At 59.0% G+C, this 15891-nt stretch overlaps 1 protein-coding gene across 5 annotated transcripts in view; it reads right to left on the reverse strand.

Annotated features, from left to right (window-relative positions):
- Nucleotides 1-15891, reverse strand: part of HTT (huntingtin) — a 149358-nt gene that overhangs the window by 5693 nt on the left and 127774 nt on the right. For 3 of the 5 annotated variants that reach the window (XM_036064275.1, XM_030314313.1, XM_030314317.1), the window contains 12 exons: nt 14388-14514; nt 12318-12418; nt 11000-11154; nt 10514-10653; nt 9098-9180; nt 7347-7477; nt 7111-7240; nt 5198-5353; nt 2634-2824; nt 2355-2469; nt 2012-2225; nt 1491-1596 (listed from right to left, as the gene is read on the reverse strand). In XM_036064275.1, the coding sequence (XP_035920168.1) occupies nt 1491-1596; nt 2012-2225; nt 2355-2469; nt 2634-2824; nt 5198-5353; nt 7111-7240; nt 7347-7477; nt 9098-9180; nt 10514-10653; nt 11000-11154; nt 12318-12418; nt 14388-14514 (1649 nt within the window). Of the gene's footprint in view, nt 1-1490; nt 1597-2011; nt 2226-2354; nt 2470-2633; nt 2825-3301; nt 3929-5197; nt 5354-7110; nt 7241-7346; nt 7478-9097; nt 9181-10513; nt 10654-10999; nt 11155-12317; nt 12419-14387; nt 14515-15891 lie in introns of those variants that run through there. The other 2 variants (XM_036064274.1, XM_036064276.1) reach the window with 2 other exon arrangements.

Consider the following 15891-nt stretch of genomic DNA (forward strand, 5'->3'; position numbering starts at 1 on the left):
AGAGACAAAAAAAGTTCACAAGGAGAACACCATCCGCGTTCCGTTCCGTTTCCATCCATGTCCAAATGCTGTGGGTGTCTCAGCACCCCGTTCTGATGCCAGACCTCTGCAGTCAGCAAGGACCCCTCTTACCTGACCCCTACCCGCACACTCTCCTGCTGATGCCCTCCACACCCCGCTGCCCCAGATACTACAGTGAGCACCTCGAGCGATGCCTTCTGGCCAGGTTTCTCCATTTGTGCCCACGGAGGAGCCATACGCCGCTGAAAAGTGCCGGAACGGCCCCAGAAATGGGGCCCATGCCTCCTAGGCATGCCCAGACCACCCCACCTGCATGCCAGCTCTGGCCCAGCAGGGGCGAGGCTGCTGCTCTGGACGACACCCACAATCCAAAGCTACCTCCCATCAACTCAGTGTCCCCCCGCCTGACGTCTGGAGAGTGACCACACTGCATGCCTGACAGCACTCGCTAAAATGTTGGTGTATTTTGTTAGCACTGGGATGCAAGGTCCACGAAGGCAGGGACCCAAGTGTGGGCTCCCCTGCCCGTCACCCGGCTGTGGCCGGGCTCGACAGATCTGTGTGGAACAGAAGATGGCTATAAACACTCATTTTAAATTTCAACACAGAAACAGACTGCAATGCTTGGCTTTCTAGAACACCTCATGTGGACCGAGCGGACGCGGGGAAAGCCTTGGCTCAGCGTGCTCTTGTGAGGAAAAAGCCAGAAGCCTCCTGCTGACTGGGCCAGAGGGACAGGCCAGGCTGAGTGGTGCAGAATGGGTCTCCCAAGGCTGCAGACGCATCACGTAGTCTGCACTGGGAGGCCTGGGGCAAAACGCAGGGTGCAGTCCTGGGGAAAGAGCCTGACAAGGTGCCCAACCCATTTTCCAGAGCTGGCAAGCTGAGCCGCCTCTGGACACAAGTGCACACAGTGGGGGGGGGGGGGGGGGGAGGAGGTGGGGGGGTGACGGGGATTAATTACCAAGCTCTCAGAGATACTTCCTTTGCTGTTTAAATCTTTACCCCGGTCTACCGAGCACGACTCCTGCAAGCCGCTGTTAATGGTGCTCCGGGGCTGTGCTCCCCAGGCCCGGGGCGGGGAGCGGTGGAGGTGGGGGGGGGGGGGTGTGGGCCAAGCCCGCTTTGATGGTGAGACTCCCCGCCCAAAGGCAGCAGTGTCCCAGACATCTCCATTACTGCTCAGAACTCCACATGCCTGTCCGGTTCACATGCCCCACCCGATGCCTCCACACTGACAGGGGCTGCCCCCAACCTTCACGGGAGAGGGACACCCCAAGCTCCCCGGTGCTGGGGCCCAAGGACTGGCCGCTCCCGCAGAGCCAAGTAAGGCGTGTGTGCAGTCAGGGGGAGAGCGGGGAAACCGCGGGCCACGGGGGCAGGGCTGAGAAGGGAGCAGGTGCGTGCCAAGGCAGCTGCTCCCGGCGAGCGTCCCAGGGCAGCTCAGGGCAAAGGAGGGTGTTTCTCACCTGTCGAAAAGAACGGACACACGCTCCATAGCCACGATCACGGACTCGCTGTCTGGGGCGGCGGGGCTGGGGTCTGAGGTTCTGCCTGGGCTGATTTTCTCCTTCCCTGGAACAAATCATTGTGTACTGTTACTTGCTCTGAAGACCACGGCTTGAACCCACGTGGGAGTTCAACGAAGCCTGGGAGATCATGTGAAATCAAGTGACAGGAGAGCTCAGCCGCCCAGGGCCTGGCCCCCCCACCGTGGGTACATGGGGTGCAGTGGTCAGTCTGCAGACCTGCTCCCTGGGCTGGGCTCTGAAGCCTACACAGCAATGCGGCCTTGAGCCAGTAACCGCAAGCCCCTGCTCTAGAATCTTCCTGAAGTGCGGTGGGGTCGTGGGGTCTGTGTCCGAGAACGAACACGCTTCTCGCTCACTTGGACAGCAGATCCGTATGGTCTGGAGTTCGGTGGCACTGAGCTGGCAGGCACAGGTGGGCCCGGGCCAGTCTCTGGGGCCCCGTACCCCACACCCCGCACCTGTGTACATGCAGGTGAGCATCAGGCCCAGGGCAGCCATGGCCCGGTGCGGGCTGTGCACGTTCACTCTGTCCACACTCAGCTTGACCAGGGACTCAGCATCCAGCCGGCACAGCTGTTCGGAGAGCAGAAGACGCTCCAGGCCCCGCAGGACGCAGTGGTAAATGATGGACGGAGTGGACTCCTCACTCCCGGACAGCATCACCCCACACATCTGAACACAAGGAAGACTTCTGGGTCAGGCCCCCGCCGCTCGCGCTTGCTCCTCTGAGAGTACCACCCGCAGGGGACAGAGCGCGCACACACACGTCCGTTCCAGAGGAAGGCGCCCAAGGCCGCTCACCTGAATTACTGACGCAGAGAATTCCGGGCCTACGTCCAGGGGATAGTTCTCAATCAGGTAGAAGGCGGCGGCACACATCACCAGCACGTGCTGTTGGCTGTGAACACTCACGCAGCTGAAACCAGGAGACACGGGCCGGTCTGACGGTGCGTGTTCTGTCGCCAGGACCTCCGCCCCCGTCCCCACGGAAGGGGGCCCACCGGGGCCCCAGGACCTGGTGTACGACCCCGCCCTCCCCCCGGTCCACGCCAAGACCCCCACGCAGCCACTGCCACTCACTGGGCTGCCCCTTTGAGGTTGGACAGGAGGTAGTCGCTGATGACAGGGACAAGCTGCTTCGCTGTCTCATCCAGGAGGTCACACTCCAGCACGTAGAGGGCGCCATGCAGGGCCCCGACCCTGCTGGGCAGGTGGCTGCTCCTCAGTGTGCTCTCCAGCAGCCGGCTGACGGGCTCGGCCACGGCCTTGTCCTAGAGCACAGGCACAGGAGCAGAGGCTTGCCCACGACGGATCGGGAGAGGCCAACGAGGGGCTGACCTAAGCTACAGAGGAAGACTGGGTGCAGGAGCTCCGGCAGCAGGCCCCCCAGAGGCCCCTGAGCGGGCGTCCGGGCGCCCGGCTGGCGGGAGCGTCCCCGGCTCCCCCGCTGACCAGAGCAGCCCCTGTGGCTCACCCGGTCACGCCAACGCCGTGTCCGTGGCGACACCTTCCTCCCGGGGGCCTGCGGTTTGGGCCACGCCAGGGAGAGTGGCCCTAGCCGGCGGGAGCCCTGCTCTGTGTCTCTAATGCGCTCCCCTGGCGGCCGAGACCCCACACGTGTTGTCACAACGCGCCCCACCTGACGCCCCGGGAGAGGATGCTGGCAGCTGGCGCCTGCTTCCTTGGGACCTGCCCCCCCCCCCCCCCCCCCCCCCGCCCCCCTTTACCCTGTGTCGACTGTGCTTCGATTTCACCGGGGCAAATCCCAGCCATGAGTATATGTGAATCCTCCCAGAAAAAACGCAGGGTGGTCTTGGGGACCCCTAACGGTAGTCTGCACTGACCGGAACCAAAATACTACCCGTGGCCGTTAGCACCCTCGACACAGTAGGGCGCAGCGGAACCCTCGCGCTCCATGCCACATGCCTCCCTCTAGACGCTCCTTTTAGAGAAGAGGCAGCCACAGGAAACGGTGCGGAAGTGGGGGTGACCCCAGGGCTCCACAAGCCACCCCACTCGGGAAAGGTGGCTACTGGCACCTGAGGGTCCCTGCAGGCCCCGCCAAGAGCAGACGCACACGCACCACGGCGGTGCGACGCCTTCCTAAGGACGGTTCCGCCGTGCATCCAGCCCCTGCCTCTGGAAGCACCACCAGGACGTGCAGCGAGGGACGCACACTTCCTGACACCGTGTAAGTGTCTCAGGAGGAAAAGACAAGCTTCGGAGCGCGGCTGCCTGCACAGAGGCCCATGCATGCACGTCAGGGTGGGGAGTCTGTGTCCATGCAGCAAGTCTTGCCTTAGGGTCTTCTTAGAAAATGATGATTGTTTATTTGATTTATTGACAACACAACATTTGTCTAGGGGGACCTGGGCCTGAGCACAAAAACACAATTACAATGAAAATGAACCCAGCAGCTGAAATCCCCCACAAAGACAAAAGGACCCCTTCAAGTCCAGCTGCTTTGACATGTCTCTCGACGCCCGGAGGGCACACACTTTGAAGTGATGTGCTCACAGAAGGCAGGCCAACGGATTCATTGTTTCTGTTCCCTGATGGTGGCACCAGGGCTCTGGCCACCCAGGATGGATGATACCTGCCTGGGCACTTTGGGTCAGAGGGATGAATTCTACAGGGGAGCCAAGCCAGGAAGGGGCTAGAGTCAGGGCTCTGGGCCACAGACGTGGACTCAGACCTCTGCCATGTCCCATGTGACCTGGTCTCAGCCTCCTGGGGCCCAGATGAAACAAGAGCTCACCTTTGTGAGACTGGGCGAGGAGACCTGTTCTCGTGGTCACTGTCAGGACAGACAGGACTGAGCGGGAACACGGGGGAGGCACAGGGACCGCACCACCGCGCCCCACACAGGGACCCAAGCCCCTGGCCGTGGCAGCCCCCACATGCTTGGTGGATGAATGAGTCTCCACCACCAACGTGAAGACGGGACTCCAGGAAACAGGGAGCAGAGGCCCCACAGATCCCGGGTAAAGGCTACGAAGCAAAGAGCAAGCACGCGCCAAACCCGCACAGCCTGGAGCCCAGCTGTTTCCTTCTAACGGTGGAGGTTCTGTCCTTCCCTACGCTGACCAGAGCAGGCCCCGTGCAAACGCCTTCATGTGCTCACATCACGTCCAGTTAGCCTGGACCGCGTGGTGACGGACGCACAGAAAAACGGGTGCATGCCGCGTCGGCTGAGCTCTGATCGACTGGGCGCAGAATAAGGAAGAACGCAAAAGCAGGCAGTCTGCCCTCCCGCTAACAACAGACAATGGCATCCGGACATGGGGGACAAATGCAGGGTTTCTGGGGTAAAATGGCCCCCGGGAGGGTCTGTTGGCGGGAAGCACGGGAGCCGGCAGCTCTTCAGCAAAGGGGTGGGGGGGGGGGGGGCGTGGGCAACTGAGGAGGAGGGGCCGGTCGTGTTCGCGCTACCCACACCGTGATGACCCAGAGCCAAGGGGTACAAGAGCCCTAAACCAAGGCTCGCCCACCATAACACGCTTCACGGTGACCTGCAGAAAGGCAGGGATGTTAGAACCGAGTCCTCCCACTCTCCTTCCGGGTCAGGCCTTCCAAGGCCGAGGCTCCCTACGGCCACAACATGCAGCCAGTACGAGGTGGCCTCCGCACCGCCTGGGGCTTACCATTCCGAGGACGGCAGCCGCCTTGCAGGTGGCAGGCACCAGGTACTGAATGAGAATCTCGTCTTCTGCAGGGTGTGCCCTCCTCAGCTCGGTCAGCGTCAGATACATCATCTCAAACTGGGTGCGCTCAGTGAACAAGTCTGAGACCACTAGGAGCTGGGGACGCAGAGCATTCAGACAGGAAGTAAGCCACAAAGTCCAAAATACATATGCCAACATCCCCGAGACATTTAAACATGGGAACTGAACAGGGGCCCCGACTGGAGACGTACAGTCCAATGGGAACAGGTAACGTGAAGAGCGGGCCACCCGATATCTTCTTCAAATCCCCCTGCATCTGTGCGGCCCACCGGGGGCGAGCGCCCGGATCTTAGTCACGAGCGCGGCGGAACCGCTGAGAAGCTCTCTAGCTGTTATTCTGCAAGATACTAGGTCTCTGGGCAGCAGAGGGGACGGGCTCTCCAGAGCCCTGGGACAGAGGAAGGGGCAGCTGTTTCAGAAACAAAAGCTTGGCAACTCAGTCTCCCCAAAATGTTCAGTTCTCTGTTGTTCACCTCTTCACATGACACCACCTACGCATAAGTGTCACTGAGGCGAGTGCGTGTCTGCTCTTTAGGGACGCTGCCTCTCCTCAGAGGCCCTGGAGGACAGCGGGGCTCAGCAAGTCGCCACAGCAGCCCTTCTGAAGGTGGACGTGGTGGACCCTGGAGGACCTCCCGGGTTTCTCAAGGTCAGAACCACTTTTGTGGTAACATCAAGACCCTTATCCGCCTTTTCACCTCTGTTCTCCTCTGACCACAGGGCGGTGTTTTCTCAAAGTCCTTTCGTATTACTATCAGGCTGAATGCGGAGCAGATAGCCTGGAGCCTGCTTCAGATTCTGTGTCTCCTCTCTCTGCCCCTCCCTGGCTCAATCTCTCTTTCAAAATTAAATAAACATGTAAAAAAAAAAAAAAACAAAACAAAAAAACCCCCAAACCTCAAAAATTATCACTGTTATTTCAAACGGATTAATAACTTACAAAAAGGCCTTTATTACAGGTGCTTGTAATTTATTGATAAAAAAAAAATCAAACTGTAAACTTTTATTACAAATTAAAAAAGAAATTCTTAAAACTCTCAACTTGACCAAATGGAAAATAACTTAAGAGCCTTAGAAGGTGTGAGCTGAGAACAGCCAGGCTCAAAAGTCCCGCCTGCAGGTACCGGGCAGAGGTGCCACCGAGGCCTAGGTGAGGGAAACCCGTGCCGCAGAGACCGCGCAGATGGTTGGCGGTAGGGGGGTCAATGGGCAGGAAACAGGGACCCAGGGTCTTCAGCCTCAGACTCCTGCTTGCTTCTCGCCAGACGATGGTAAAAATGCTGATGCGGCGTCTCACGAGGAGCCGTTTGCAAACCCCACAGATCTCACTTCCGGCACCGTCAGCACGGACGGGTGTAACCCACTCTCCGGGGTCCCCGCGCGTGCGGCAGCCTTGGTCCGCAGTTGACGACGGCTCCACGCCAGAGCCTCTCAAAGGGGGTGTGGTGGCGGCACTGTCTGCACAACTCTCTTCTGACAAACCCGACATTTAAGAAACAGACCCTTGTGGAGACAAACGTGGCTATGTCACGTGGCCTCGAGAACCGTGGTACGATGGGACACTCCCACACTACTTCCACTGTACTGAAAAAGGCATCGATGGGCCACGGACTGGAAAATCGGAAACGGCCGCTCCACTGGCTGGAGAGCTGCTACAGGATCATCCTGCTTCCGTGAAACCCCGAGAGTTCCTTCCCGGGTTCCCACAGACCGCAAACTCTGCGTGAGCGTGCAGTGTCCGTACTGGTGCGGACGTGCGAACACCCGTGTCTGCGTGTGTGCCGTCACGAGCCCCGTGCGCATGTGCGGGGCAACGGGGGAGGCAGACTTACAGATCGGACCACTTCGCTGATCAGGATGATGGGGGTCCTTCTGGCTGACCCTGACGGCAGGATCCAGCGACTATACAATTCAAGCAAAAACTGGGAACAGGAATGGATGTCGACTCCAGCCCGGTGCTTCCTGCAGAGTACGCAAGATGAGAGGCCTGTTTCAAGGGGTGCCCCAATCACATCAAATGACTGATGGGAAATTTCAAATCGCTTGAAATGAACGGCAGATAAGAAACCTGGAGTTGACCGGCGATGTGGGTGGCGATGCGGACGTGGGGACGTCGGCCTCCTCCTCCTCCTCCTCCTCCCACTCTTCCTCTCTCAGGGGCGTGATGCTGTTCCCCAGCCACACGGAGTGAATGGACACCTTCAGGAGACAAGGACACAGGGCTCAGTGGTCAGGGCACAGGTGTCGGTCCCCTGAGCTGCAGACCCCCGTGCCCTTCCTGTGCTTGTTCTGGGGATGGCGGCAGCAGTGCTGGGAACAGGAGTCGATCTGTCCACCGGGGGGGTGCCCCTCCCCCTCCCCCCCCCCCCCCCCCCCCCCCCCGGCAGGGCAGCGTGCTCCAACGTCCGCTCTGTTCACGAGGGGGCCCTCCGGCACATGGCATGGCATCCACACTGCCAGCGAGTGTGTGCTGCATTCCCACCACCATCCGGGACACCGGCCCCAATTCCCACTCTGCACGGACAGCCATCTCCCCTTCCGACCCCACCCGCCGTGGGGGACTGGCAACAGGAGGGCAGGCTGGAGGTGGCCACCACAGACGGACTAGGGGCTGCAAGGCCTCAAGCAATCTTCAAGCTCTGAGAGAGGGTGGCCCCCCTGCTCCCCTCATTCCCCAACAGCCAGTGATGGCTCAGCGTGGAGGGATTCGGGAGCCAACTGGCCCGTTAGCAGGGCAGGGTGGGTTCAGGGCTCAGCCCCAGGTAAACGCACTACACTCAATTCTCGGCGGCTAGACGTGAACACAGGTGCTGAAGAAAGGACCCAGCCGGGCAAACATCAGTGTACCAGAATAAGGCCAGGCGCCACCCCAAGAGCCAACGTTGCTCACTCATAGCCTGCTCCTCAGAAACACTCCCGTAGAAATGACACTGAGTTCCATCACCTCAACTTGTCTCAAGGACAGAAGCTTCTCTGCAGGGACAGAGCTCGGACGGCCTGCCCGTGACTCCTTGATCATAGAGGAACGTGTGTGGGCAGGCAAGGGTGGGACAGAGGCGGCCTGGGGTCTCTGCTGCAAGCCTGTGCCCCGAAGGGACGGGGCTGCCCTCGGGACAGACCAGTATTTCCAAACCCTGCTCTGACCAGTGTCCTCCGCGACAACAGCTAACAAGAAAACAGTCCCGCATACCTGCTAAGTAACCCAGTGAGGTTTGAGAGGACACGGCGTGGACAGAGCAGCCATCAGGCTGCCACACCGAGTCCTTCCGCCCAGCACACACACCCCCTCACAGCTCCAGGGGCCACGTCCCTGTTCCCCAGCTCCTCCAACCTCACCGTCATATGCGTGACTGTCCTGTTTTTCTGACGGGAAAACCGAGTATAGTTCAAGGTGACCCACCCAGTAAGCTGTCACCTGGGGCCCAGAGCCAGCCCATCCGCCACACTGCACTATGGGACCACACTTCCCTCTGAGCTGGCAGCTGGGACACTCGTGGCGAAACTGGTGGCCCATCAGAACACGGGCCCCTCTCTGTGTTCGCCCCACCCGTGCCGCTCTCGCCTGTGTGATGCCCCGGACCCAAGTCTAACTCACACCATCTCGCTACCTTTGCACACGCTTACACCAGTACGTGCACGAGACCCTTTAAGTCCTCCTTGGAGTAGAGCGTATAGGAACAAATAAAAGAAAAACGCTCCTTTTATTTAAAAACCACACGTAACTTTTCCTCTGGATGTACTAAATGGCCCGGATCCAAGGCTGACAAGGGACGGCGAGGAGAGCTGGGGGACGCGACCGGCCACGCGGGTGTGACTGACCTGGCCGAGCTTGTAGCTCATGTTCCCCAGCTCCCGCTCAGGGTTGATCTGCAGCAGAAGCTTGTCGTGGCCGATGAGGGCACCTGCGGGCGAGAACACCGTGAATGCTGCCCTGCGTGGCGTCGGCCCGGCAGCGCCTGCCCAGACCCGCTGGCAGGATGGCACAGCTCTGTAGAGCCCGGAGGGTCTCTGGGGTTTTCTCTGCCATTTTATAACCCATTAAGCTGGGAGAGCCAGTGGGGCAATAGTGAATGATCACTTTTTCTCTGTAACAAACCAGCTTAGGACTCTGCAGGGGAACTGGTTGGGGCCTGAGCTGCAAAAACCAGTTGGCAGCTGCAGATGGTGCGACGGCCCAGCAGGCGGGCACTCTGCTCTGGGGGCCAGACCATGTCAGTGGGCAACAATTCCCAGGACCCTGCTTTGGTGCCCAGGCTGTCCAGCTGTGCCCACCAGAGTGGGGTGCAGGCAGAAGCCCCTACTCAACCAACCCATCTTTTCCACGATAGTCTTTTCCACCCTCCACACCCCAGAACAAACGACCCCTGCCCCTGGCTAACCCCTAGTTAACCCTTTGCCAGATCGGGCATCAACATGCCGTCTTCCAAGAGGCTTCCCGTGCCCCTCGCCCTGGCAGCACGTGCTCTGCTCAGGGCTCCTGGAGCGCTGGCACTCCTCCTGGCACCTACTCTCTCCTGCTTCCTGTGACACCGGGTGAGGCCACTTCTTTCTCCTGGTGGGCATAATCCTCACTGGATCTATGGCCATCCAAGTTCACAGTCCTGACTTTAATTCAATGCCCCGGTAAGTACACTTCTACACAGAACATTTTCTGGATAATGCGTTTAAGGTGCTTAAAATCACAGGGTCTAACAATTCCTAAAATAAACTAGGGAATCAGAAAAACGCTGCGCTAAAATATTTTTCAACAGAAAACGCGTGCACACAAAATTCTCGTCTTGTAACCCAGGGTGACAAACTCGAGCGCCCATTTCAGGGCAGGCACACGGCCTGCGGTGCAGACAAAGCAGGTGCAGCGCTGGGGGAGGGGACGGCAGCCGGGGACGGAGAGCTCGGGCTCAGGGGCGCCCGGCCCCAAGGGGCTCTCAGAGAGTGCGGCCTGCCCTTGCCACGGTGCTCTCTCCCAAGAAGCTGGAGGTTCACGGGAATCACTGATGGACTCTGAGTTTTCATGTAAGTGGCCAGTTCTGCTTCCGAAGGCCTGACTGGGGAGAGACACGACTCCAGGTCAGTACCAGACTCGAGCTCCGCAAGGCTGATAAAATTCCCTGGTCCTGAGCAACACTCGTGGTCGTGAATTAGGGCAGCACATTTAGTATCGCAGCCTCCTCTTTAGTATTTCGGGCACATTCTCATCCCGGCCCAGGGACGAACGGCCTGTCCTCCCACAGGTACCTGTAGTAGCTGGAGAGAGAGAAGGGACGGGGTCCCACGCTTGGTACAGGTGATGGGTGGCGACATTCTCTCTCTTCGAAACCATTGCTTGGATTTCTTGCTCCACAATTCCTCTGATAATGCTCAGCTTCCTCCCAAACCTGAAGTTCAGAGCAAAGGTTAAAACCAGTATTTTCCTTCCGTCGAAACCCCAAAAGCCAGAACCTCAGGGCCTCCTCCAGCTTTGCCTGAAGGAAACACGGGCACCGAAGCAGCAGGTGGCACTTCCTTTGAGGCGATTCCCGTCCACGTGCCCTGGGCTAGCCCTCGCCCTGCCAGAGTCCGTCCTGAACACTCAGGCCTCACCGCCACGGGTCACCAGGTCACCTCTGGATCTGCCCCTCTCGCGGCAAGCAACGCGCGCAAGTGTCGTGCTTGTGATTCTGGCAGCGAGGGCGAGGGCCCGGGGAGGAGGTGGCGGTCACTCCGTGTCCGCGCTGGCCTCACCTGGTGTCGAGAGCTTTCAGGGGCTTGTTCCGGGGCTGCTGCTCTAGGCAGCTCACGGCCGGGTTCCCGGCCACGGGCACAGTCATCGCACTCAGCACCAGGGAGGTGATGGCCTGCACGGCCAGGACGTTGATCTGGGTCCTCTCCGTGTCTTCCTAGAAGGAGAGTCCCCGCTTTACCAAGTCACGAGCGGCCAGACAGCCACCTGCCCACAGAGCCTGGAGGCCACGGTTCTCCGGCCACGCGGTCTTGCGGGGAAGAGCCCCGAGCGCTAGGGGCACACACCTCCCAGCAAGGGTCCTGTTTCGTCTGCCCTGATGCCACAGCCTACACGCATCTGTGACTTGAAACGAATCTAATGGGCAAATGTCCACCTTTCAAAACAAGGTCTCTTATAGATACAAATCTCCAAACACAAATTACTTTTTAAGAAACTGCCCTGAAATTTCCTCACTAATTTTAGGGACTTTGCATATGACAACCTGTTCATTCTACACACGAATTTAAAGACAATCTGGTGGCACCTGGGTGGCTCAGTCAGTTAAGCGTCCGACTTCGGCTCAGGTCACGATCTCACGGTTCGTGAGCTCGAGCCCCGCGCTGGGCTCTGTGCTGACAGCCCGGGGCCTGGAGCCTGCTTCCGATTCTGGGTCTCCCTCCCTCTCTCTGCCCCTCCCCAGCTCGTGCTCTGTCTCTCAAAAATAAATAAATGTTAAAAAAAAAAAGAGAAAAAAAGACAATCTGGATTTCTGACATATGTCTACTCTTTGAACATTCATTTCTGCAAGTTTGTACCACACCTTCTAGCAGAATTAGGGACTCCTATCCCGTGACTTTCAATATCTCAGGCTTTGCCTTATCAGAACGTGGCTTTTGCTAACATTATAGTAACATGAGGTCCCCCGACATTCCAAGACGCTTGATAAATCTCTGCAAATGACGCAGGTACACATGCGTACATGGTCTTTATAACGAGCCTTTTCATTCGATTCAACCTCCACACTGCACCTGAATACTGATAAACAGAACGCACAAATATTGTCAAGAAAGGGTGTAACCTTTCTGACCCTTAACATGTAATGCACTACGATGAACTGTACTCCATCCACTGGGAACCCAGGCCACTCAGACTTTGTGGGGGGGGGGGGGGTTGCTCCTGTTGTGCAACACCAGTCTAGTATGAACTGGCTAGTCTTCTACAAACAAGACCAAGAAAACGAGCGTGCAGCCCTTCTTTAGGCCACCACAAACAATCCATCAGCTGTTGTAACTGCCCGTGTGCCAACCAGTGGACGCACGGGCCCGCACGCGGCCTTACTTCCGGCGGGCTCTCCTCCTGCTCCATCACGAGGGGCTGAGTCACCAGGACACCGAGGAGGGTGGCCCACGTTTCCTCAAACTGGGTGCGGCTGGTCCACCCTAGGAATGTAAACGTCGCGTGAGATGGAGGGTTACCCGCTCCCCAAACTCCTAGATGTGAAGGGGCAGCTGGGCCTGACCAGACGCTGCCCTGGGGCACTACAGCAGCCCCCTGGCCGCGCACGCCAATTCCAAAATGCCGCCACACTGCCAGCTCCACGCCACCAGCGAGGACACGGAGGCACACGTCTGAGGCCACGCAAGCAAGCGGCACTGGAGGAGTTCAGCCCAGGCACCCTCTCGGCCCTCCGCTGTGGAGATGTGGGGACGTCCCAGCGGGCTACCCTGGTCGGATTCAGAACTGCTTCTGCCCTGCTTGCAGAGGGCTGACAAGTCTTCCACAAAGTCAGACCACCGCCCTGGGCCACGGGCTGCGTAACCCTGTACGAACAGCAGACCGCTAACCGCACGCTGGGAGTGGGTGAAGTGCGTACTCTGTGAAGTCCATTTCAATAAAGCTGCTCAAACTGAAAACGGAAAAGCAACGGTTGCTCTGACCCCATCTCAGAAGAGCGGCAGATTAAAAAAGGATGGAACGTTGCCGGGGCGCCGCATCTGGCGGGCGGCCCACAAGCAGCATCGCCACCGGCGGCCCTCGCGGAGCGTGTGAGGAGTGCTCGTGTCCGAGAGCCGAGCGCTGCCTGTTCCCGCTCGTGACCTGCCAGGTGGGGGTGGCCGTGCCACTGGTGTCAGGGCCACAAGTGACGGGGAGGGGGTGCTGAGGGCAGGAAAACCAGAGCATCAACCTTCAGGATCCCCTTGGTAGAAGTGGACACAGAGGGAGACGGAGTGACTCGGATGGGGAGTGGATGCAGACAGCCTGACCTGGTGAGGCTGCTGGAGATATGGAGGCCTACGCCATCGATTTACGGGAAAAGAACAGGGAGCACACAAAAAAAGGCATGAGCAAAGGCCACATCAGGAAGAGACCGTGGAGCTGTCCGGGGTCTGAGTGACAATTCAGGCACGGAGATGCCTGGGTGAGAAAAGGAACGGATGTCACACAGGGTGGCCAGGAGGCTGCCTGGTAACCACCTCCAAGGAGAGGAAAGAAACCAAGCTTCCCAAGGCTCTGGTTTGGGTCACCGCTGGGTTTCACTCCGGACAGGGTCGTGAACTGTCTGCTTCACTAAAAGCAAAAGTAGACGCGAGAGGGTGTCGGCTGCCTGAACCTTCTGGGATCAGAAGAAGCACAAAATGTGCAGAAGCCGGAGACAAAGGGCGGGCCCATCGTGCAAGCAGATGTCCACACCCGCCTCACAAGACAAACACTCCAGATCTACCAATTACGACCCTCCCACCAGACCACACGTCGAGCCGCACAATGGGGACAAAAACACCGTAACTTCCACCGTGCTGCAGAAAGCGGGCAGGAACCCTGACCCGGAAAGTACTGATACGATTTACTGAGTTTCTAGGAGTGTCTCTCTTAGTTTCTGAATCCGTCGTGACACCGTGGATGACAAAGCCAGGGGTCCCGGAGGTGGAGGTGACCTGCCCCCTTCACCCAGAGTCCCGTGCTGTCTGACACAATGCAGTCTACCTTCCCCCTGCTCGGCCGGCCGTGCTGGCTCCACCCCGCCCCGCCTGCTCGCCCTGCACCGGAGAGAAGGGCATCAGTGACCACACAAGAGCACACGGAGACAAAACCGCCCCTGCCAGGCAGGACAGCAGCGCGGGGCACAGACCGAACTGGGCCGCACATCATCTATCACCAGGCGCCGGTCCTGACTCCAAACAAGCCTGGTGTATGAAAACCTGGCATTTAACCTTCCCCCCCGCCGCCCGCCACACCCAATACCACACCAACCTGGCGAGAATTTTTCATCGTGACAGTTTTATACACACTGCAGGATGCACTACTCACACACGATCACATCCTGCCCCAGCTCCTTATGGAATAACCGAGAAGAAAAGGGCAAGAACACGCCTTGAGGTCTATCGTTTCTGAAAGAGAAATCCAGATTACCTAGAGTGTTGATGCGATAGATGAACTCTTTAAAGACCTCCTTCTCCTGGAGGAACTCCACTGGGATCTCAGGAAACGCTGTACCAAAATCCCCTCCCGGTTTGGGTGACCATCCAAGTTTCCAAACCTGAAAGATGAAAAAGAAAGAGACCCCAGTCAAGTCAGGACAGCCATACTGCGAGAACACCATGAAGTACAATCTCTCTAAGCACGGTCTCCCTCCAGAGGCCAGCGGCCCCCTGACCGCGCGTGCACACATTCCCGAAAGCGAGTGCACCGCCTTCCTGGGAAAACAGCTCCCGTGCTTTGTCTGAGGATCTCCTTCCCCGTCATGTGCCCCTTCCCCGCTCTGACCGCCCCTTCCCCGACCTGCCTGCTCCCCAACCTGACCCAGCCCCTTCCCCCTAGCAGCTGCCACCCCACCGTTCCCCAGGCTGGCAGCTCGGGAAGTCAGGTTCCAGAGGGTCCGCGTTGGCAGCGCCCGGGTCATCATCACATGCGGGCAGGGGCCCCCTCCCTCCCCCTCCCCCCCCCAGAGCTGGTGTGTGAGATAAAGAAGTTATTAGGCTGCACGTAGAATGTTCACCAGTGAGCAGCCGCAAGAAGCCATGCCACTCGCACTTCTAAACTCCGCGAACGGAGGGTGGGCCCGAGGTTGACCTGAGGTGGTCCTGGCAGCAGGAGCGGCCAAGCCCCCCCGCCAGCTGAGCTGACCGCTCCGGCAAAGCCAAAGAGGACTTGGGGGGCCCAGGCCGAGGGCTCAGCTCCGGATTCCCCAGGCCCACCCGTGGGGGCCTCAGAGACATAGCCAGCCCTTGACGGCTCTGGTGCCTCGTGTTCACCTCGGGAAGACGCCGCGTCTCTCTCCCCCGTCTCGCTAAGTTGCTCGCTGCACCCTCCTCACCACCACTCCCTGCGGGTTCAGGCCCCTGCCCGAAGAGCCCCCCTACAGCACGGGATCCGTGCCGGCACACTGTGGCTTCTACTCCAGACACAGTGACCTCTGGGACTGCGCCTCCCACAGTGTCCCCCGTTCCTCTCCAGACGTGCAGCTGTCTCAAGACCTATGGTGACGTCCTGCGTGCAGAGCACAGGCCGCCGGGGGGGCCGGCTCCCCTTCCCTGGCAGCACCCTCTGCGTGCTCCCTCGGTGCAGCGTACCCAGAATCCCTCTCTCGCACACACGCACTAGGCTGTGCCCCACTGGCACAAGCCCCTTCTGGGCAGAGACAAGCACCTTTCCTCTCGGTCCTCCTGGCTCACCTTGACCTGCCGTGTTCACCCCGTCACCCCACTCCTTATCTGGGCAGGCTGTGAGGGCCAAGGCAGCTTCCCCAGGGAGAGGCCATGTGGCCACCACCAACCCTCAACTGCTCACACTAAGTCCTTCCTATTCCACGGGACAGAGTCCTTGTTAAAACCGACTTGAAACTGATCCTGAGGACAACGTGGCATGAGGAGACCCAAAAGCGGCTGTGCCGAAACAGCTGAGTAACACCAGACGG

Source organism: Lynx canadensis, chromosome B1 (assembly GCF_007474595.2).
Source record: "Lynx canadensis isolate LIC74 chromosome B1, mLynCan4.pri.v2, whole genome shotgun sequence".
Lineage (NCBI taxonomy): Eukaryota > Metazoa > Chordata > Mammalia > Carnivora > Felidae > Lynx > Lynx canadensis.